This window comes from Callospermophilus lateralis, chromosome 5, assembly GCF_048772815.1.
Source record: "Callospermophilus lateralis isolate mCalLat2 chromosome 5, mCalLat2.hap1, whole genome shotgun sequence".
In the NCBI taxonomy this organism is placed as follows: Eukaryota; Metazoa; Chordata; class Mammalia; order Rodentia; family Sciuridae; genus Callospermophilus; species Callospermophilus lateralis.
Window position 1 is genome coordinate 110,551,878 of NC_135309.1, and position 24,476 is coordinate 110,576,353.

At 38.1% G+C, this 24,476-nt stretch overlaps 1 protein-coding gene across 2 annotated transcripts in view; it reads left to right on the forward strand.

Moving 5' to 3' along the window:
* Positions 1-24,476, forward strand: part of Sv2c (synaptic vesicle glycoprotein 2C) — a 159,457-nt gene that overhangs the window by 44,199 nt on the left and 90,782 nt on the right. For both annotated transcript variants that reach the window (XM_076856088.1, XM_076856089.1), the window contains exon 2: positions 12,877-13,057. In XM_076856088.1, the coding sequence (XP_076712203.1) occupies positions 12,877-13,057 (181 nt within the window). The remainder of the gene's footprint in view (positions 1-12,876; positions 13,058-24,476) is intronic.

Below are 24,476 nucleotides of genomic sequence, written 5' to 3' on the forward strand. Positions count from 1 at the left end.
TCCCTTGGAACTTTCCTGGGAGTGTTCCTTTTACTGGAAGACTTCTTGTTTATGGTTCAAAACCCAGCATAACCATCACCTTCTATGTGAAGCTTTTCAGAATTCCCTAGAATTAATTAAATCACCCCTTCCCATTAAGTAGAATGTACTCACCTTAATTACAGCACGGGTTTCATTTTGTGGTGATTACTTTTTGTATGTTTTTAATCTCCCGGGAAAATAAAGGTTCAAAGGCCTGGCTTCTCAGAATTGTTTGGGAAGCTCTTAAAAAATACATGGTTGCTTGAGCCCCACCCTATATGCAGAAATCCTGGGTGTGGCCGTGGGCATCTGAATTTTGTTTTGTTTTGTTTCCCTACAACTCCCTAGATGATTCTAATGTGCAACCAGCAGCTCAAACCTCACTGCAGTTGGCAGTGAGCTGCTGAAGTGAAAAGACAGACCATGTCCTGCCTGGTTTGTGGGCCTCTCCTCCCTCCTTGTTCCTCAGACCTCATAAGATGCCTAATTTGCAGGAGTTCAGCCAAGAGCTATGGAATTCATGATCACTTACTCCACTTGTTGAGACAGCAATAGGGATTAGTGATCAGTGGATTCAGTCAGTTACCACTTTTCTCCCTCAGCACAGGTCTTGGAGTGGGGGAAGCTTACAGATGAGGGGGGATTCCATTGATGTGGAACAGATATTGCAATATCCGTGATGTATCACAAAATGATTCACTTAAATGATCTTGATTTCTAAGATTTGATTTTTCTTTTTCTTTTACCACTTTGAATACTAGGTGGGTCAGGATTACCCTTTCTGGGGGCCTGTAGAATTATTTATTCAATAAATATTTTGAATGAATCAGACATAACTTTCCTATGATCATATATTAATATACGACCAGTGTAACTACTCATCATGTACAACCACAAGAATGAAAATTATATTCCATGTATGTGTAACATGTCAAACACACTCTACTGTCATGTATAAAAAACAAATTAAAAAAAAACAAACAAACATATCTTACTATGTCATGCCCCATCCAATGGCATGCTGTATCTTAGCCACTTGTGAGAAGACATTAGAGAATAGATTGGGCTTCATTATTAGGAATCTGCTACAAACTGCTTGCTTACCAGATTCAGTGGAAGTGTCTTTGACCCTTGGATGCTGTTTAGTGCCCAGGTGGACTTAGGTACCAAGTAGCAGTGTTGCTTGACACAGCATTACCTGCCTAAATAAACCCAGCTTCTGTCTCTGCCTGGACCAACAGTTAAATGTCACACTTTCCAAATGTGAAAGTCAAGATGTGCTGTAGTCTACATCTGATATTTACAGTTCTTTCTATCTAAGGTGAACTGACTTTTGTTGTAAACATTCTCCGATGCAAATTAGGGCTTTTTCCCCCTTTGCCCATACATCTTTGATGTTATTACTTCCTTTGGTTTTATTTGATTTTGTGAAAGCCCACAGATATATTTGAATACCTAACAGCCCCTACCTGTAGCTACTGAAAATAGTCATTGGGGAAAAAAAGTGAGTGATTGGTTTTAGAGGAAGCTTATTAATTGTGTATTTTAATAGTTCTAACTTGTTAATATATATATATATATATATATATATATATATATATATATATATATATATGTCTTTAGAATAAAAAAGATTTTTCCTAGATCTGTTTTAAGCAGATTCTTATCAGAACATGAGCTGAGGGAGGCAATTAAGTTGTCATTTTGCTTTCTTCACTGTTGCAGAACCCTCTCTTTTTCTTCCTGCTGACTCTCTCCCATCCCCTCCTTGTTTTCTCCCTTTTTTTTTTTCCTGTGCCTCACGCCAATAGAAATATTAGTAATTGTTGCTTATTGAACAAATTCATTTCACAAAGTGCTAAGTGCTTTATCCCATTTAATCCCTCAAAAACCCTGTGTGAGATAGCTACTATTATTAGCCCCATTATACTGAGGAGAAAACTGGAGCATAAGGAAATTAAGTAACTTACCCAGGATCATACAGCCAGGAACAGTAAAGCAAGGACTCAGATCTAGGCCATCTGTTTCAAGGCCTGGGTTCTTAACTCCTTGCTGCCTGACCCCAAGTTAGAGTGCTAAGTAGTCGTGGGATGAAGATGTACTTTCCCCCAATCCAATGCAGTAATAGTGTTTGACTTTTTTTAAACAGTAAAAACAACAGATCTTCTCTCACCTCAACTTCCATTGCTTTAATAATGAGCTCAGTTCTCAACACTTTTTAAAAAAATTTAGTTATAGATGGACACAATACCTTTATTTATTTATCTTTATGGGGTGCTGAGGGCTGAACCCAGTGCCTCACACACGCTAGGCAAGCATTCTACCACTGAGCCATAACCTCAGCCTCAGTTCTCAGCATTTTTTATGAAAGAATCCAATAGGAGGAAGAATTGAACTTGAGATTTTTATATTATTTTTAATTCATGTGCAGAATTTTAAACCAGTGATGTTAGAAACAATAAGTTATAGATAAAGAGGAAGCCCTGCAAACTTCTTAGCATTGTGTATGGGCAGGGGATAGGGGCAGCTGGAGAGAGGGTCAGTGGTACCTAGAATCAGCCTTTTATGGACTATGGGGTCTGGCCAAAGTAGGGCCACACTCAGTGAACCATTTGAGATCTAGGAGCCATGACTATAGTACATCAGTTTTGGGAGCTTCCACATCAGTGGGTGGGTGGAAATGATCCATAAGAGGCCAGCAAGGGAGAGAATGTGTCCCCCTCACCCTGTGACAGAAGAGAAAATCTGGGCCAGTCTTGTAGGGCCAACCAACCCACAATCTAGCTCAGCCACAGCACAGGAGGAAGCTGATTGACTGGTCTGGAGACCTTACAACTAATTATTAGAGAATTAGAATTAGTCTTGAATGTCTTGACTCTTATTCCAGAGATTTTTTTTTCAGTACAGAATTAAAACAATAATAATAAAGGAGTCTTTCTTCAAGGAAATTGGGGAGAGGTAGGCTGTGAGCCCTGGACCTTAAGGAGATACTATTTCCAGGGTTGCCTGTAAGGTAAACAATTAGTGAGTGATTGGTAATCGGTCCAATGGCTTATGAAAACCTGATTTCTTTAAGCACAAAGTATAACTTCAGGGAGCTCCTGGCCCATGGCAAAAAAAAAAAAAAAAAGAAAAGAAAAAAAAAAAAACCCTTTGCCTGACTAAATATGGTCTAATAATTAGTTAATGGAAAAGTTGATAAAAAAAAACAGGAAAACATGCAAAACATGCATAGATATTTAAACATCATGTTTTAACATATGGGTATACATTCATACATTCATTCAGATCCAGAATCACTTTTCTTTGAGTAGGGGTCTTCAAACTGGAATTCACTAATGTACACATTGTGTTATTTGGGCCATTATATAACTCTGATTTTCAGTTTTTAAGTTTCTTTAATGATAAACAACAACTTGAAGACACATGAGCCTCAAACAGAACACAGAATCCTCATCTTGATGATTTTTTCTCAGTTTTTTAGTTATTTTGCTCACACATTCTTAATAGCAGTGATTTTCTTTGCAGGTTGTCTTTCCTAAGTCTTTCTTAAGTTCATTTTCAAAGCAGTAGCTCCCTTTTCTTTCACACTCATAAATCACATATTTTACTATTTATATGATTAATATTCAATTAAATGCATAACTAATAACAAACAGAACTGGCATAATCTGGGTACAAACACACCCAACCCTTGTTAGGCATAAACTTTTGCTGATGAAAGCAGAAAGAAAGTGGGTGAGTCAAAGTAAAAAGCTTCTAGGTCTTGGTGTGTTTGTTGGTAGGGTAGGGGTGAGGGTTGGCAAATTGATTAAGTGAAAAAATGGCTAAATAGTGTGAAAAGAAAAATTATTCATGATACTTGTTAAAGTAAGGCATGTCATGTGCTTTTAAGAATATGCAACAACAAATCCTACCATTATGTATTGTAATGCACGAATAAAAATATGGCAAAGAAGAAGCATTTTACAAAAAAGAAAAAGTCAAGTAAGGCATACTGTGTTCAGGGCCATCACAATAGGTTCAGGGACCACTGTAGCAGAGAGAGTTTGAATGGAAAAAAGAAGTTGAGCTCAATTCCTAATAAAACTAGTAAAAGTGGGAGTTTCTAGGCAAGGATCTGGGTCCCAAGGATCCCAGGAAAGTTATGGATGAGAAAATTTAAAATATATATTTTTTTATTTTTTTAGTTGTAGTTGGACACAATATCTTTATTTTTATTTGTTTATGTTTATGTGGTGCTGAGGATCGAACCCATGGCCTCACGTGTGCTAGGCGAGCGCTCTACCTCTGAGCCACAACCCCAGCCCCTGGATGGGAAATTACTAAGAGAAATCAGAAGTTGAATGAATAAAGAAACTATGGTATATATACACAATGGAATATTATTGAGCCTTAAAGAAGAATGAAATTTGCATTATGGATGGAGTTTGAGAATATCACACTAAATGAAATAAGCCGATCCCAAAAAACCAAAGACTAAATGTTTTCTCTGATATGTGGATACTGATCCATAATGGGATGGTGGCAGGGGGAGGAAGAATGAAGGAACTTTGGGTTGGGCAAAGGGTAGTTAGGGTAGGGGAAGGGGTGTGAGGGTGGGAAGGATGGTGGTGGAATGAGATGGACATTATTACGCTATGTACATGTATGATTGCTTAAATGGTGTGACTCTGCATTGTGTACAACCAAAGAAATGAAAAGTTGTGCTCCATTTGTGTACAAAAGTCAAAATGCATTCTTCTGTCATGTATAACTAATTGGAACAAATGAAAAAAAAAACCATCAGAAGTAAGAGGGATTCTGGCTAAATCAACCTAATTGGATCCTTGCTGAAGGCAGGCCAAGGAATTAGACATCAACTGGCGGGGGGCGGGGACGTGGGGGAGTGGAGGGTGAGGAACCTGATTAGTTAACAAGGATGGTCAAATATCCACAATGGCAATTTCTGACTCAGCAGGACTCCTGCTAAAATTAGGCAGTGGAGAAATGAACACATGTATCCAAGAGTCAGGAGCTAGTTGAGAAGAGGTCAGAAGAGTCTGATGCATAAGGGTTTTGTTAAGGAAAGAGTCTGTCAATGGGCTTCAACTGTAGGTGTATCCCACATTTGGGGGAGAAGCCTCTACGTTTAGGAAAATAAATGCACCTGCTTCTTGTGCAAGGAATAATATGTAGAAAATATTGAGCATAATTTGGATGATAAAGTTTTTTCTTAATTCTGTGAATATGACAAACCATATTATATTTTTCAACCATTTCCAGAAATGTCAGTTATTCAAAAAGCTTCATTTTATTTCAAATCAATTTATAAATGAACAATGCAATGAATTGTAGAATAATGCATTAGTCATGGACAAAGTGCTTAAAACATTTTTTTTTTTAAATGGGTTAGCTAAAAGTTACTATGAGAAAAACACTACAGACCATTTCCTAAAATTGTTATGTGTTGTTTAAGTGTGGTTTAAAATGGTGTTAAGGGGAAAAGATGGAACCCCTTAGGGATTGTCAGAAAGAATCAAAAGCAACTTGGCAAAGAGACAGAAATGGAAATGTGATATTTATCAGGGGAAATGAGGGTATGATTAAATAAAATGAAACCAGCCCTCATGTTGGAAAATACCTTAATGAGAAAGTCACGCCCCGGGCCTCTTGGTCTTTTGAAGACTGAGAGGATGGGCTAGCTGAGAATACCCTTCACCAGAGCTTTGGCAAGAGTAGGCTGAGTTTGTTTCACAGATCCTGAAAGCACAACTGAATTAACATCTTTATAAATTCATGAAAGAATCCAAGGATTGCAGCCTGGGCTCTCTTAACATTGCTTTCCCAGAACCAAATTGGAAGGCAGGTCACCAGGGAGGTGAGCCTTTTCTAAATACACAGCTCCTGCTTGTCCTTGAGAGATCTCCAGCTTGTCCAGGGAGATCTTGCTTGTCTCGTGTCTTTAGAGTTAAAATATCCAGTGGTTTGCATCTTCTCTGCTCAAACATGAACTAAACACGAATTTTAAGTAAGAACTAACTGTATTCCAGAGGTTATTTCCATGGAAAATATACCGTGTAAAAGCACTTTCAGATTCAAATGTGCACACAGATCACCTGGGGATCAGAGAGGATTCCAAATCCTCAAGAGGTCTTAGAGCCTGCTTTTCTATCAATATCCTTACTCCAAGGGTCATACTTTGAGGACCAAAGATCTGAAAGATCTGATTTCAAAGGCCATCTTCTCACAACCCCAGTTATCCCACTTGTAAAATGAGGGGCTTTAGACTAAGATCCTTTTAAATTCAGGCCAGCAGCAGCATCCTGAAATGAGGAGAGCAGAGAAGGCTCGTGGATGTCCAAGGCATATCCACACTAAGTTTTCAAGGGCTCCTTGTAACACCATGAAAACAAAACAGAAACGTGAACAACAAACAAGGCAGGAAATACATTTGTGTTTTGACAATCTCGGAGTGATTTCAGTTTTACTCCCCTGATGGCTTTGCCAAAATTCCAAGATTTGACTTTAATTAGAACACATGATCAACAAATGAACATGCTGATTACACTGTGTTTGTCTCAAATAAGTATTGTGTGGGCTTGACTCTTTCTATGGCCTTCCTGATGAAATCAACTAATCACCACTACTAAGCATAGTCATAAAAGATCACTACCTTTAGATCTTAGACATATTTTAACCAGAGTAGAAGATCAGATACAGCCCAAGATGATTTTTTTGTGATAAACCTGTCAGTTATGGAAGAACTGAACACCATCTTGTACACTTTCTTATTTTTCAGATTCCCCTCAATGTGCACTTCTTAGTGAAATCTTCCCAGAGGCCACATTAGAGTTAGCAGCTACTTCTCTCTTTTTCCCTGCCTCAGTTTACACCTCCAGTGGAGATGGAGGCTCCTTCCAAGAAATACCTTCCAAGACAGTCCCTGAGCTGCTTGGGCTCAGGCTCATTTAGATGTGTGCCTAACTGGATCCCTTACTGAGTTGGAAGTTCCTTAAGGCATCTTGATGGAGTTGAAAGAGAATGTCAGATACTTAGAGTCCAGGGACATGGATGGACACGTCAACATTGTTCTGTCTGTGTCATCTAGTCCCAGAGGCCATGGAAGGTTCTGACCTGAATGCTTCCCTCTGATTTACTTTCTGATAAGCCACTCTCCCCAGATTATAAGTTCTGTTCTCTCAGGAGTCTGAACCTCCAAACACCTTCAGGGCCAGGGTGTTAGAAGGTCTGTGGGAAGTCATGGGATGTTAGCATCAAGGAGATGGCCAAGACCCAGGTTAACTAGGCTTGCCTGGGTGCTTAAATTCACTTTCTTTAAGGAGAAACTGAGTTGAAATCTAGAGAGCCTGCTTTACATCACCTGGTTCCTGGTTTTCATGTAGTAAGTGTTCCCATGGTAAGTTTAGCAGAAAGAATTGTAATGATATTCAAAATCGTTAATAACAGGAATAGCCTAGGAATCACAATTCTTTCATAGGACTAGGCATCACCCTGCAGCCTATTTAGGTTTTAACTGTTTAGTTCCCAGATCAAGGGAAAATCCAGAGGATCCCAATGGAGGGTCCAGAGTGGTGGGTCTTGGTACATTCCAACTGCATGTTAGCTCTGAGAAAGACCTCTGGGCTTTAACCAGAGAAACATCATTTCACAACCTCGATTTGCCACTTTCCACCAGTTAGATCAAGTTGCATAGTCTCTCTGAGCCTTAGTTTCCTCATCTGTGAAATGGGTTAATTCCCACTTTGCAGGACTGTGGTGAAGATTACATGAACCAAAATAGGTATATTGTTCAAAGAGTACCTGGCACAAACAGATGCCCAGTCAAAGAAAGTAAAAGCAAGGCCTGTTTTTTACTATTATTAAAAAAAAAAAAAAAGTAAGTAACTAGTAGAGTAACCCTCTAACACAGAAAGAGGAAATCCAGCATATACAATTGGCTTGGGGGAACCTGTGGAATAGAGAGGGAGGCTGATCTTAACTGATCTACAAATGGTAACCAGGAGAAGTCGAAGATTGAAGAGGAAGATGGATCGCTCATAAAGGGCATTTCCTGTCTGACCCAGCAGTCACATATTGTGGGGTTCAGAGTGTGCCTGGAACAGTGCAGAGAGGATTATACTAGGGTGATTCAGCCTGGGAACACCAAGGGCGGAGAGCCCTCTTTGGTGGCCCAAATGAGCAGCTGGGAAGAGACCAGAGACTTGACAGACAGGTATGTCTGCACTCCTTGTCTGATCCCAGGCAATTTACATCCATGACAGGGAAATCTGTGAGACCTGCAGTGGGGTTAGATTCCCTCACCCTAGGAGTAGAATTTTCAGGAGGTCCTGAGACCTTGACATTTAGCAGGGATGGGCATCTGCCCAGCAAAAAGAAATGTGGATTTAATCTCAAATACCTTCCAAGAAAGTTCCAAAATATAGTCACAACTAAACATCAGCTGCTGGAATTTTCCATTTAGATCTCTACATCAGCCCTGCTCTGGGAGTGTATCCTATATCTGAGGTGGGAAGCTGGGAGCTACTACAACCGGTTTTAGCTCCAGGCCACAACAGCTGGCAGCTTGTTGAGAAACACAAAGAAATCAGATTTAACAACCTGTAGTCTCAATCAAAGGGTTATAGGATCCAAAAAGAAATGCAAAGAATGGCACAATAGCATTAGCAGTGAGCAAACATCCTTGCCAAGGTTTTAGCCAACTCAATGAAAACAAGCCCTTTATTCCTCATTAAGAATTTTTTCCCCTGTATTTCCCTTTTTAGTTTTAACTTAATTTATATTTTACTCTTTTCCATTGTATGTGTGTGCATGTTCTAACTGGACTGATAGATTTAAGAATATATATTTATTTATTCATACAATTCTTATTTCACTTTATTGCCTTTTTTCTTCACCCAATTGTTACTTAACCTTGTTTTGAACTTGGTGGGGTAAAATTTTGTGTGGGTTTGATTTTGTTATTTATTTATTTTTATTTGTACCTTTGCTTTGCTCCTCTTATTACTCCTTCACTTTCCTCTCCCTCAAATTTTCTTATTCCCTATTCCTCTCTTTTTATCACTTTTAGCTATTTTTATTCCCCTGTACCCCTTTTTTAAAAAAACTAGGGATTGAACCCAGGGATGCTTTACCACTGAGCCACATCCCATTATTTTTATTTTATTTTATTTTTTTAATTTTGAGACAGTGTCTTGCTAAGTTGCTGAGGGCCTTTGTAAGTTGTTGAGACTGGCCTTGAACTTGTAATCCTCCTGCCTCAGCCTCCCAAATCACTGTGCCTGGCTTATTTCTCCTTCTTTACAGCTGCCACCTGCTACCTCTCTCCTTATTTTCCTCAGTTCATTTTTTTTAAAGAAGGGGAGAGGGAGAGGGAGAGGGAGAGGGAGAGGGAGAGGGAGAGAGAGAGAGAGAGAGAGAGAGAGAGAGAGAGAGAGAATGAATTATTTTTTAATATTTATTTTTCAGTTTTTGGCGGACACAACATCTTTGTTTGTATGTGGTGTTGAGGATCGAACCCTGGCGGCACGCATGCCAGGCAAGCGCGCTACCACTTGAGCCACATCCCCAGCCCACTCCTCAGTTCATTTTTGAAATATTTCAAATTTGTTCTTGCCTCCCTACCTTATTTTCTCTTCACTTAAGGAACTGTAATTTCACTATCTGATAGAATTATTTAGTTTATAAAATTCCTATCCCATTCATGTTGTGGTGGTTATTATCCAGTGCTGATCCATTTAACATTTCTATTCAAGTGACAGTGTCACAGATATCATAGTAGGGACTGGACATTTATTTTAAGGCTTTACATGGTTGCTACCACTATTGCTTTTCCTTGTTCCCCCTTTCTCTAAAAGGAGCTGGGAAGTGATGGCAGTACTACAAGTTCATGGGGTAGAGATTGTGCTGCTGAGTTAGATTCACAACTCAACCAAGTAACAGTGAAACTCACTCCACACATAAACTAACTCCATTCAAGCTCCAACAATACTTCAACATGTAGAATTGAACCAACAACCAACCAGGCCCTCAGGTCCCTCTCCTGGACATCTACACAATAGTACCTGGTGATTTCAACACACCCCTTTCACTAATAGACAGGTCATCCAGGTGTAAAATCAATAAAGATATTCTGACCTAAGCAATACCATAAATCAAATGGACCTAATAGATATCCACAGAGTATTTTACCCCAAAACAGCTGGATTCACTTTCTTCTCAGCAGCTCAGGGAATCATTTCCAAAATAGACATGTTTTAGTTCACAATGTAAATCTTGGCAAATATAAAAATACGGATATAATCCCATGCATCTTATCAGATAGTAATGGAATGAAATTAGAAATCAATATCAGGAAAAATTATAGAAATGACATAAACAAATGGACATTGAACAATGCTCTTTTAAATTAGAAACAGATCATAGAAGAAAAGAAAAAAGAAATTCTTAGAAATAAGTGAGAACAAACACACAACAATTCTCTGGGACAGTATGAAGGCATTACCAAGAGGAAAGTTTATAACTGAATGCTTACAGATTAAAAAAAAAAATCCCAAATAAGTTATCTAATGAAAACGTCAAGGCCCTAGAAAAAGAAGGACTAATTTATACCAAAATCAGTAGAAGACAGGAAACAATTAAGATCAGAGCCAAAATTAGTGAAATTGAGAATAAACAACATTGTGAAGTTCAGTGCAACAAAGAGCTGGTTCTTTGAAAAGATAAATAAGATTGATAAACCCTTAGTGAAACTAATCAGAAGAAATAAAGAGAAAACAAATCAACAAAATTAGAGATGAAAAAGGAGATATCACATGGACACTTCTGAAATCCAGAGGATCATTAGAAATGATTTTGATGCTGAGCACACAATAGGACAAAGCAAGGTAAACCAGTGATGTCACTGCTTCTGTAGCTTAACTTGTGAAACCCCTTTTCCTGGGATAATTGGTTTAAAACAATGGCATCACAATAACTATGGTGGGCCACAGAAGGTCTTGGGTTAGTGTGCTATCATGATGACTTACCCTCAGGAAGGAGGGAGGCTGTAGGATTTAAAGGGTGGGAAGACTTTGTTCTTGTGCCTGGACATGTAAGAAAGATTTCCAGGTCTTTAGATTGCAGCATCCACAGGCCACTCCTTATTTATGGAAGCTTACTTTCTGACTTACAGGCATTTTTAAAGACACAGATGTTATTATGGAAAAGCTTAGCAACCAGTTATCCTTCTGAGAACCATGAGCCGCAAACTTGAGCCTCTTATGCTATAAATAAGAGATGTGCTGCATATGCATTTCCCTGAATGAGTCTGTCTGCTTTTGCAATTCCCTTGCACTGTGCTGATCCATTCTTTAACCATTGTCTGGACATGCACTGGATCTCATGATATGAGATGAGTGGTCTCTATTGAGAAGGATCATCTGTGTATAGTCAGTCCTGTGGTTCAGAGAAAAATATATCATCCACACTCTGGCAAAGTTTGACCACCCACCTCTTTGCAGTACTCCAATCTAATTAAAAACAACTTACATTTTGTCTTATTTTACAATTGCTCCCAACATTCACCATTCACTGTAGCTTGGTATACTCAGCTATCTGCAAGGAAGCATCCTCATTGACGCAAGAGTCTCAAGACCTTGCCAAGTGTTTTCCTTCTGAGTCTCATATTGATTTGTTAACTCTGGTTAGCAAACTAATTTGGGAATGAATGTTTAAATAGGATGTTTCCCAAATTAACCTAAAGCAACAAATAAAACAATGCTTTTTTTTTCACCTCCTTTCTTTGATGCCACAGAGAATCTCAAATACGCCTTAGAAAATGGTGGTTGAGTAAAGGAAGGAAAAAAACAAAAGTGGTTGAAAGATGAAGTAGCAGCTTTTTCAATGCCACATTCAGATATCACAAATTTTCATTTATTAATTATGCTATTTCCCTTAGACATATGGTTTTAGAAATCCCTTTGAACTAACATTTACCATACCTAACATTCTAGACTGGGCTTGTGGGAATCTGGCATTTTAGAATAATAAGATGAATTTGAAAGATTCCCAAAGCCTGGTCTAGAATCTGGAGTCTACTACTCACAGCAACAGCAAGAGAGATGTCTATTTAACTCCTGTTTTTTCCATTTGTTTCCCTTAGGGATCGAAGCCAACAATGATAAGATTCATTTTCCCAACATACTAACAGTTCTTTCTCCTTTCTTTAAGCTCCTCACTCCAAGAGTCTTCTCTGAAGATCATTTTAAGATTAACTCTTGTAATCTCTAAGCCCACTTTCCTTAACTCCCAAGGAAAGGCCTGGGCTTTCAAAAAGGACTAGAGAGAAAAAACACCATGGGATCCCCTATGCGGGGGAAACGGTCTGGTGTGGCACAGATCATCTACTACAGAGCAGAGATTTGAGGCAATGTATGGGGTCCAGTTTGACCTGGGGGCCCTTGCCGTGGTCTCCTACCTTGGCCTTGTCATGGTGATGCACTGGGCATTCAGACCAAAGGTGACTTGACCATGAGTCAAATTCTAGGATTACTTTGAGTGGATACTTCTCATGTCTGCCTACTGTATAACCACCCTCTCAAGACTGGGATAGGATGCAACCATCTTGTAGTATTGGCATGAGATGGTAGAGGAAATAACTTCCCATCAGCCCTTGCAATTGGTCATGGCAGCCCAAGGTACCTTTCATAGCTTACTTTGCAACTCAGAACTGAACTGAATCCTAAAGGATGTATTTGTTAAGAGTGTGTCTCTAAGCAAAACACTGGAATGTATTTTGTTCCTTGTTCATTTGCTGTTACTTGTGTCATTTACTCTGGGTTTCTGATGTGCTTCTTTGTTTTCTGTGTGTTGCAGGCAGCATAGTGTACCTCGGGATGATGGTGGGGGCGTTCTTCTGGGGAGGACTGGCAGACAAAGTGGGAAGGAAACAGTCTCTTCTGATTTGCATGTCTGTCAACGGATTCTTTGCCTTCCTTTCTTCATTTGTCCAAGGTTATGGCTTCTTTCTCTTCTGTCGCTTACTCTCTGGATTCGGGTAAGGTTTTCTCCTTCATATTTTATAGTAATGTGTTTATTCATAATTGTATACATTCTTCATCCTAGAAGACCTCATTACCAATTGATTATTTCTTACCAACTCTCCTTCTCTGTGTTTGTGTCAGCCTGAGGAGCTACACTGCTGAGTTTTAGAGATATAATTATCTCTGTCTGTCCACAGAGGCCAATCTGAGGGATTAGTGAAATATAACTATGTTCTCACAGCTGACACTTATATATCAAACCTCCAGGAAATTGATATTGTTTAAATGGAAAGTTATTTCCATAACAGAGCATGTTCATATATGTATGTTTCTTTAATTTAAGCAAGAAATCCTTCTGCCAACTAAGAGCTAATTAAAGGTCCAAACTATTTAGGGATGATCTTAAATTCAGGATTAGAGTGTCACATATGACTGTAGTTTTATTGATATGCATTTTCTGGGTGTCTGACTAAGTAGGAAGCCTGCTTCTTGAGATGGAAGAGGCACTTTAGGTAAGTTCCTGACTCCTATAGGATTAACAGAAGTTGTGCTACTAGCCAAGAGCAGTGACATGGGAGAGCCAATGATGGAGTCATTTTCTTCAAAAAAAGCACTTATTACTACACTATGTGAATCCACAGGCTTGGGAAAACTCAATACCTTGATTAGGAGAGTATGAGAAACTCTGCTTTATTAAGGAAAAATTTAGAGACATAAAATTTCTGATTCATAACTAAGAATTTAGAGACATTCTTTTCATTGATAGACTTCTTTCTCTTCATTTAAATTTTTAGATGAAGAGAAGGAGACACACTGGGCTATGAATCTGAGATGTTATTGGTTGCAGTTGTTGATGATACAATATCACAACCTATGCAGCAGAACACAATTTTGTGAAATAAGATAAGGGTATTCCAGGATGTCTTTTACATATAGCAGTATTTCCTATAGCTCCTCACATGACAGATACATAACAAATATTTGACTTACTTGCACGATTTTCAGGAGCATTCCTTAAAGGGACAACACTGCATTACACCAAATTAAGATGGTTACAGAATTAAAGAATGTGTATTTTTTCTTGGAAAAAAATGATCAGAATCAATCATTTTCTTTGTGATGATGGGCAAAACGGACTTGACCTCAGCAGAAGGAATCCTTGGTGTGAGTCTATGTGAGATTGGCTACATACACTGCTGATATGGGGTGGTATTTTGGTTCATGTATTCTCTGGGAAATTTTGATATCCACAAACTCAAAGTACCTGAAGGGTAAAATGGTTATGACAATTTTAATTGTCAATCTGTGTTGTAACATGGCCAACCCAATTGACTGTAGAGACAAAGGGCCATTATGATAACTGCAAAATACTGCAAACCAATGGACTGTCCAGAAACTAATTCTGGAAGGAAGAGGAAACTATGTGGGCTTATTCACAATACCAGCCTTATCCCTATCATGAACAAATTATTCTCCAGTCAGCAGGTCAGGGCTACTAACCTCTAACTAACAAAAAATTATCCTGAAAAGCACAATGTATTGCTAACACAGGTGGTCTCTATAAATTGTGATATGAGAGGTTATAGCACTATAGCAACTTCATGAAGTTGGCATAGGACTGGAATCAAGAAATTCACATCATTTAGGCTCTTCCTGGTGACTCCCACACTCTCTTTTTTCTTTTGTGAAAGGGAGATAACAGAACCTTACATTCCTACTGTGGAGTATAAGGATCAAATGAGATAATGTAGTAAATAAAAGTAATGGTAGAGAAGAAAATGTGAGATAATGTTTTAGAATTCACCCATGATTTTTGGCATTTCCTGTTCCTCTGAACTTGTTCTCTCATTCACTCAGCTAAGCTGTCCTGTGCTCATTGCCTCAGAGTGACAACAGGAAGGACGCAGAAAGGGGTCTCTTCCTGGCTTTGAATTCAAATCTGACCCATAAAGTAAAGTGAAATGATCAATCATAGACAAAAGATTTGGGAGAAAGTATGGCAAATAAAATCAAGCCTCCCTGGTCACCAGGACAGGTGACAATTTCCTAGGCCAGGGACAGGACTGAGGGGAACAGGATGTGAGTTTAGTTATCTTAGTAGAGGAATCAAAACATCCTGAGTTTTGTGTAACCCTGCAGCTGAGGGGACTTAAGAAATTAAACTAAAAGAAAAGAAGAAAGATGTCTGTATTATTCAGGGCTCTCTGGAGAGACAGATCCAATAGGCTAGCTAGCTAGATAATGGGGAATTTATTAGGGGAATTGGTTCATGAGATTGTAGCAGCAGAGAAATTCCACAACAGGTTGTCTAGAGGTTGGAGACCTCTGGATGTTATTAGCATGGTTCTGTCCAAGTCCAAAAGCCTCAGAACCAGGGAAGCCAATTGTGTAATTCCCAGTCCAAGGTCCAAGGTCTGTGTACCTAGGAAGATGGGGATACTGATACCGATTCCAGAATTCAAAAGCCAGAGAAAAAAGATGTCCCAGCTCAAGAAGAGAGAGAGAGAGGAAAAAAAATTCTCCTTTTCCTCTACCATTTTTTGTTATGCTCAGGTCCCCTGGATAGTGCACGGTAACTGCCCAGATCAAGGGTAGATCTTCCCCACTCCATCCACAGACTCACAGGCCAATCTTCTCTGGAAATACCCGATGAATACTCAGAATAATACTCCCCCTAGGTTTCCCTTGATCTGTTGGCAAGTTGTCAATCATGATATCTTTCCCCCTCATCTGAGTTTGTAGAGTACTGCCTCCACTGGCCCAGGGTACTTTTCAACATCAGTTTATCTGGGTACCCTGTCCTTGAATAGCGTGAAGTCTCATCCAAATGAGACCCTCAGAAATCTCTTTTCTCTAGTCCCATCCAATTTAATTCAAACCTCATTTTAGCTCCTGCTCTACCTCCTGAAGCCATGCCAGGCCTTTCCTAGAAGAATTCTATTTCCTAGCTGAATCCGCTCCTCAAGCTGCATGGTTGGCTATAGAAGGAAGCCACCCAGTTAGCCCTCCCAGTCTCCACCCTCCAATCGTAACACTTGAAGAGAGGTTTCAAGGGGCTTGGGAGGTTCCCAAAAGGAGAAAAAAAATGACAACATTGTGAATGAGAAACCAAATTCCACCCAGAAGCGCTTCTTGTTTTCAAAGGCATGTAATGTTTAAATCATTCATTCTATTAATTATGAACTCAGTTACCTAAACAGCAGAAGTGTTGATATATTTCCTTTTTATTTAAACATTCTTTTTTAAAATGAGCGAGAGCATTAAGATTGTCATGCTGAAGACCTTAAATAAATACTCATGTTATAGCTGTATGGCTAAGCATCTCCTTTCATCCACTTCTGATCCATTTTTTAAATTGAGGAAAACTCAATTTAAAAATTGAGATGACCAGGGAATTAAGGTTTATAAGGTCAGGAAAGTTTCTGTTGTGGGCCTCTGGCACTCAGACCCTCTAAGCCACATGTCTTTCACAGGAGCACAGTACTAGCCCCTTTCCCATTTCGAAGGTTGTTCTCCCAGAGCCTTCACCCTACCCACCTGGGGGAGGTATTTACCTGACAGCAACTCACAGTGGCTCTCACTGTAACTCCGTTTTGTCTTCTTGAAGATACTTAGTTTTTACTTTTATCTTTCTCTCCTTTACCAGCATGTAAATTCCAAAGGGCTTGGATTTAGACGATAGTCTTTTTCTATACTGGCCCTCAGGATCAGTGGAGCATTGATTCCTAGACCTCTTGGATAATGTTCAAGACATCAGTGTATAATGCATGTAACCTGTGCACATTCTCCAGTATACTTTGTCATCTTTATATTATTTGTAATACCTAATACAATGTAAGTGCCATATAAATAGTTATAGTGTGTTGTTTAGGAAATAATGACCAAAAAAAAAAAAAAAAAAAAGTCTGTTCATATCCCTATAGGTGCAGGGTTTTTTTCCTGAATATTTTGGATCCATGGATAGTTCAATCCACAGACCCAAACCTCACATATATGAAAGGCAGGTGAACTGCTTAGTTACTGAGGAAGGATGGGCATGTTACTTGCAGAGGCCAGACAGAAAACAGAAAAATCTGACCCTGCAGACCAGGGCTAGTTCATTTCGTGCTCCTAGAAGTGAAATAGGAAGACTATTAATTAAATTCTTACTTGACCTGTATAAGCAGAAAATTTCCATGTCTAGTTAACAAAAACTTAAATTGAGTCATAAAAACAGAAAGTCATGTCCCCTAAATAAACTTCTAGACTACAGCCACTTCATAGACCCAGAACCTCTTGAACGAGGTACAGACCAGGTTCCCATGAGAAACAGTGCCACTACCCTGCCAAAAATGTGTTTTGTTGATATTTCTCCCAGCTTTAACCAGGAAGACGGAACTTGGGGGAAAAAAAACAGACTTCTCATGACTTACTGGACATAGACTCTGAACTAGCACTAATTCCAAGAGATCCAAAATGTCACTGTGGTCCACCAGACAGAGTAGAAGCTTTTGGAAATCAGTGGTCAATGGGGTTTTAGCTCAGATCTTTCTCACAGTGAGCCATTGAGTCATTGACTCCATCCTGTGCTTAATTCCACAGATCTGGAATGCATCATTTAAATAGATCCATTTAGCAGGTAGAGCTTGGTAGAGCTCCTACCCACCAGCTCCATGACCCATAAATTTTAGAACATGCAGAGAATTCCTAGGTCAAGCCCAGACCCTTCATTTTGCAGATTTAGAACCAGAAATGACTCAACTAGGAGTTAAGTTGCATTTAAGTTCTTTTAACTCAGAACTCTACAATTAAGTAAATGGTACATTCTGACTCCAAGGCTTGAATGTCTTTCTGCCAGTTTTGATGCAAATGTCACATGCAGTTGCTCTCTTCTGTAGCATTGTTAGCAGCACTATATCATGTTCCTTCAGCACTGAAGGGGACTAGAAGTTATTGTTTCAGATAGATCTACCTGAGTTTATTATTTCATTGTCTCTAAATGTGCTTTCCTCCTAATTCTCCAAGTCAAGTCATGAGTATATCTTCTTAGAAACATAAATATGCCCAGCTGCCATATTCTGTGTGAATCTAAATATTTATTCAGTACAAAGAAAGATTTTCTTGCTGGGGACAACAATGTTTTATAGGAATGAAGGATAGGCCATCAGAAATTACTCATCTGTCTTTTATTTTCCTAAACAAATCTCACACCAAGGAACAGACACATCCCTCCCCCTTTTTTTGTAACAGAAAATTAGAAAGATGGGAAATGGAGTTGGCACCACTGATTCATTTTCATTTGCCCCAGAATTAAATTATTTGTTTCCAGTCACTGTTAATTATGGGAATGATAATGTGTTGGATGCCAGGCATTTTCAGAGTTGGAAACTTCTCACAGAGGGTCTGGCATTGGTAAGCATGAAGGTCAGGAGAAAAATACAACAGCAATAAGAATTAAAATGAAATTTTAGTGTGTCTGTGCATCTTAAGACAAAGAATAGTCATTGTATCTCTATAAATGGAGCCTAACAAATGTGTCCTTCATAGCTATTTGCAATATCCATTCATTAACTATATATTATGTATAATAACACTACCTTAGCTTTGCAGAAATGGTCACCATTAACTGGAATTCTTCAGAATGTTTTGTAGTAGCATCTCATTTAGTCCCACTATTGTTTTTAATTATTAAGCATTCAAAAATATTATGCCTTTATTTAATTAGAAAAGTGAGGCACAGATAGTTCCAATGGTCAACCATTCCCAACTCTTCTGATTTTTTAGTTTGATTCTGATCTATAAGCTTTTTTTTTCAAAACCAATCTTCCTTTAAAGATATGTTTTACTTCTTTACCATATTGGAAAAAATGCAGATTCATTTTAAAAATTTCAAGACTTTTAAAATATGTTTTATCAAATACCTCTATAGTGCCTACTCTATAAGAGGTGCTGGAGTCAGCACTTTACATATATTGACTAGTATAAACCTCACAGTGACCCTATGAAGATACTATTCATAATATTTGATCTATATATTATAGATGAGGAAGTTGAGGCACAGAAAGGTTAAATAACTATCTGAAGTTACACAGTAAATGATGTAGTGGTTTCATACTCAAGCAGTCTGGGTCCAGAATCCAAACTTATAACTCCCAAACTCTGAAGGTCTCAGACTTAGCCAGAAATGTCTGATTCCATATAGCCACATGCCCCATACCTGATGGGTACTCCCAAATGTTTGAACAGATGAGTCCAGGAAGACTTCTGACCTCATAAAATTGGAATGGAAAGACATTTTTCAATTTCCAATATGGAAAATGGGGCAACAATTGTACTAGATTATCTTTAATCCAAAAATAATCTCAAACTCAAGTTGTAAAGAGTAACTGGTAATATACTTGGTGCAGAGTTGAACCTGGTGGTGGGGTAGGTGGAGGGGTGATTCATGGTTGGGTAAGCAGAGGGACAGTGGGGAAGTGGATGATGTATCTATAGATGTATGCAGCAAGTGACTGCATACATCTGCATGATCACCATTTCTTCTAGATCACCACAATGATCGCTGCATCTTCATTCATGGTACCAGGTAGATCCTGTGGTGATGCATTCTTCCAGCTCTCCTAACAGCTAGATTCATTAATTTTTGTTTGTTTTGTTGTCCAAGACAACATTAGAATCCTAAGCTATAATTACACCATTTCTCCTGGTGATGCCCAGTCTGTGGCTGCAGGTGCAGATGTCCACAGGTAGGAGGGCTTAGGGGACCAATATGAATGCAAACAAGGGCTTGGGTTGTTGAATTGCTATGTTTTCTTAGAAATGCTCTAGTTGTGCTCAAATTATGATTACAGATTACTATATTTTAAATAACAAAGTTTTCTGACAATTATTCTCTTCATAGTTTCTATGTGCTATGATGTGCTATGAAATTCCAAATAAATAAAAGATACTGAAAGGTTCATCTTTGGGGCTACCGCTTTGATTTCTTATTTTTGTGAGTGATTTAAAACATATGGATTGGTTCCTATGAATTTGACATAGGAAGAAAACAACTCACTAAGTCAAAGAATATTAATATTTTTACTTATGGCTTTGGAGATTGGAAGACTAAAGCTACCTAGATCATGTGCCCTTTAGCACTGCTACTGGGCAAAGGAGATTTCCATCCTCCATTCTATATTGGGTTTAGTTACCCTCAGTTAGTGTGCTTCTCCTAATTATTTCTATATTGATTACTTATTACAAATATGTGCCTTCTCGTTAACATAGCAATCTTATTTTCTGTGCCAGCCTGGCCTATTCAGATACTGTTAAGCCTGCTCTTGCATCCAAGCCTTGGAAACCCTTCCTGTGGTCTGGGATAAGCTATGAAGTTCCAAATAAATAGAAGATACTGAAAGGTTCATCTTTGGGACTACTTCTTTGATTTCTTATTTTTGTGAGTGATTTAAAACATATGAATTGGTTTAGAATTGCTTTGTAATTGGCCTGGCAGTTCAAAGTCTTCCCATCTTTTTATTGATTCTGAGTAAGGATTAAAAGGACATTTTTCATGTAAGGTATTTGTAGTGGTGATTCCTGGCATAGACTTGTCCATTCATTATTTTTTTTATAAGCCCATAAATACATGTCTTCATAAAAGCTTCCAGAATGGACTCTGGGTGGACTTTGTCCTCTGCTTATTATCTGTATAGAATGTGTGACTTTACAATGATTATCTAACTTCCTCCTAAATTATGTTTTTAAATAATGCCTTGCTTCTCAATGGAAATGGAAAATGGAAGATGGAGGTAAAAGGATGTTTGACAATAACATGTTAAAATAAGCCAGAATGAAATTTTTCTTTGTTATATGCTTGCTGGAAAATTAAAGCAGAATAGAATTAGTAGAATTCTTCCTCTGAACAAGAAGTCATTAGATAGTCTATAATCTTGCCCCTAAAATTATATCAGACTTCAAATAATTTTAAGCACAACTATTCTTTTTTTTAATCTATAACCTCCCCTTTCCCTGCAGAATCTTAAACCTCTCTTTGCCTAACAACCAGTGTCAGCTAGCTTTCCATTACTATAACAAAATACTTGAGATAACCAACTTTAAAAGAGGAATAGTTTATTTTGGTTCACAGTTTTGGAGGTTCCAGTCCATGTTCAATAGGCCCATAGGTTTGAGGCCTGTGGTGAGGTAGCATCACCAGGAACACATGGTGGAGCAAGCTGCGTACCTCATGGCAGCCCAGAAGAAAAAGAGAGTGACAGGAAGGGACCAGGATCCCCATATCCCCTTCAAGGGTATGCTCTGAAGCACCTCCCACTAGGCTCTATCTTTTGAAGGTTCCATCTCTTTCCAATTGTTCCACAGGGAGGGAAAATAAGCCTTTAACACATGAGCCTTGGGGGAGACTTACCCAAACCATAGCAGCCACCATAAATTGGTATGAGGTATGGGGACAAACATTACCCACAACTGCATTGCCATCTGAACTGGAGTAATATGAAATTTGCAGGGATTAGGAAAACCAGCTTCCCAGTTTCTCAGTGAGGTTTGTGTCAACAGTTATATTTGGCATCCTCTATCACCTGCTCTGTTAGACTGATTTCACTTATATGTCTCACATTTCCCAGCACACAAGAAATTTTATTTGCAAAGCCAATGCATTCTTTACCATACCCAATATCCCACTCATAACTTTTAGACTATTGAGGAGGATAAATAAACTTGTTTCATGATATTTACCAAGCACATAGTATCAAGTCACATGCAGACCTAGTAAGTTGTGTATATGTGTGCTTGTGTGTGTGTGAGGGGGGAAGTCCCTATTTAGTCCCAATTTAATGCAATTTTTTTTAGTTTCTTAATATTCTATAATTAATTTCCAAAACCAAAAATAATTATTATTTACTAAGGTTAAGATTACTTTTATTAAAATTATTCACTACCCCAACTCCAAAATGCTGAATATCAAAATTCTATTTCATTTGTGTAAATTCAATTATTCTGAATCTGAATAATCTTCTGCCGTATAGAATGTGGATTTCAATGATTATTCCTTCTGTGCCTCCTATCACCAAGGATAATTAAATTTGACAACTAATAAAACAATATTTGATACTGAGAAAAACTTTTTATAAACCACTCTGATTTGATTGCTTTATTGGTGTAAACATTCCATCGAAAATGAACTTGAAATAACAAGAATTTGAGCAGATTTTAGCAGTTGTTACTATTATTATAAACTTTCCTTGTTAACTGAATTTATGGGTGTGTTATTCATCAGGTAAAGCAAAAGGCAACCACTTTATGTCATATGGACTTTTAAAATATGAAAGCAATTGTATTTTCCACATTAAATCCCCACTCATCACAAGAGTTTCTTAACCTTGGCACTATATTATTTGGGCTAGATAATTTTTTCTATGTGTTAAGAGTTATCCTGTTCATTATAGAATATTTAGTTTGGTCCCTGGCCTCTACCTACTTGATACCAGTAGCACCCTCTGAGCTGTGGCAACTAAAAATGTCTCCATCCATTGTCAAATATCTGTAGATGTTGGGCAGTGGGAAACACAAAATCAGTCCTCTTTATGAACTACTGATACATAGCAGTTAAAGAACTTCCATTTAAATATTTTTAATCTTTAATATTTGTATTCTCAGAAATTGTATTTTAATGAAATAAGCAACATTAACAATAATAATAATCATCATAATATGTATTAACCCCAGAGGTAGAATAACAATAGGAAGATTTTTAAAATGTATGAGCTTTGGATATTGTGTTGTGGCAGATATTCCTGCCCTTAATACTTGTTGTAGGAAACAAATTTTCTTACAAGACAGGAGAACACCTGCCTTATCTCTTGTCTAAATATTTTTATAGCTGATAATTATATCAGCTACATTCATTTGGAAGACACACAGATATTTCATAAGCCCCTGGAATACACAACAGGATTTTTTTGTTTCCCAGTGTCCTCTGACCATCTCAAATGAACTCTCTCAATGATAAGGGCCATCAAGACCCTTACGACTTTATGACCTTATGACCATAGCAAGTAAGGCACAGAGTAATTGAGGAACTTCTTGGGAGTTATATCACTATTGGAATTTCCATCCCAGTACCCTCAAATTCTTTTGTGGTCTGATTGACTCAGGAAATGAAGTGTAGGTTTCCATTCTTTGAGATGTTTAAGTCCTCAGAACAGAATATTCTAGAAGATTTGGTGTACCAACTCCCAAAATGCAGAGTCTGGAATTTAGTTCTTTTTAGCAAACACTTGTTGCATGTCCACTGGGCCAGATGATAGTAATTCAAAGATAAAGACTACATGGTCCCCACCTTCAAGATGCTAATGGTATACGAAATACCAATAACAGTTAACATTACAGCACAATGGAATGTTTTTTTCTCAGCTTAAAGGATGTCAGAGGAAGATGAAGGGTCATGTTTTCCCGAAAATAGAGGATAGTCTACATACAATAAGAAATGTAGATGCTTGGATTGTTTTGTAGATCTCTGAATATAAAGAATTTTTCAAAGTATTTAAGTAGGATCCTTCACTAATTCTTCAGGCTCATTTATCCCTTGGCATTAGAGCTCCTTGCTGTCCACTTTACATATTGAGAGCTGAACATGCAAACAGCAACACCTTAAAAAAGAGGCATTGAATCAAAACCAGTTGGATTGCTTATAAACCCAGAATAGTTGGTATTCATTTCTGCAACAATGATTTGTTAAAAACTAACAGGCAAGTGTACATTCTTCCACTTGAAATTTTAGCCATGCTAAAGTATATTTATCTCAGTTCAGAGGCACCTGGCATATCTTGACATGCAATTGTGCCTCCAAGAAGTGTGAGTTATAGCTGTTATATACAGAATGCCCAGACTCCTGACAAAACATTAATTAGGATGTGAAAAGTCAGTAAAAACTGGAACTATTCTTATGTCTTGAAAAGGACTAGGTCTTTATGTACAGAGAAATGGATTCTTCACATTAAGTGAAAATAGGTATAGCAATAAATGGTTTGTGGCATGGGCATTTTATTCCCCACTAAAACTGTGTGTTATAATGACATCACTTAAAATATATTCAAACAATGAATGTTTAAACTCAGCCTATCTCTTCATGGCATGAGCTCCTTGAGAAGTTGTGCAAGAGAACCATGTGAGTCTACCAAAGTGTGATACAGGGCAAACTAGTTTTGACTGCCTACTACATGCATTTATTTCTTGTTTGAGGGTTTGGTTGACTTTGTGTGCTGTTGCTACATCACCAGGTGCTTCATTTGAAGATGTGTGGAGTCATAACCCCAGATATTTTAGCTAGAACCACTGCCTTAATGGCCCAGAGAAACAAGTACAGATGCTTTTAAGTCATCTTAAATTTTAAGTCATCTTTTAAATTTTTGAATAGTAATTCTCACTTAGAAATACTCAGTGACCCAATATACA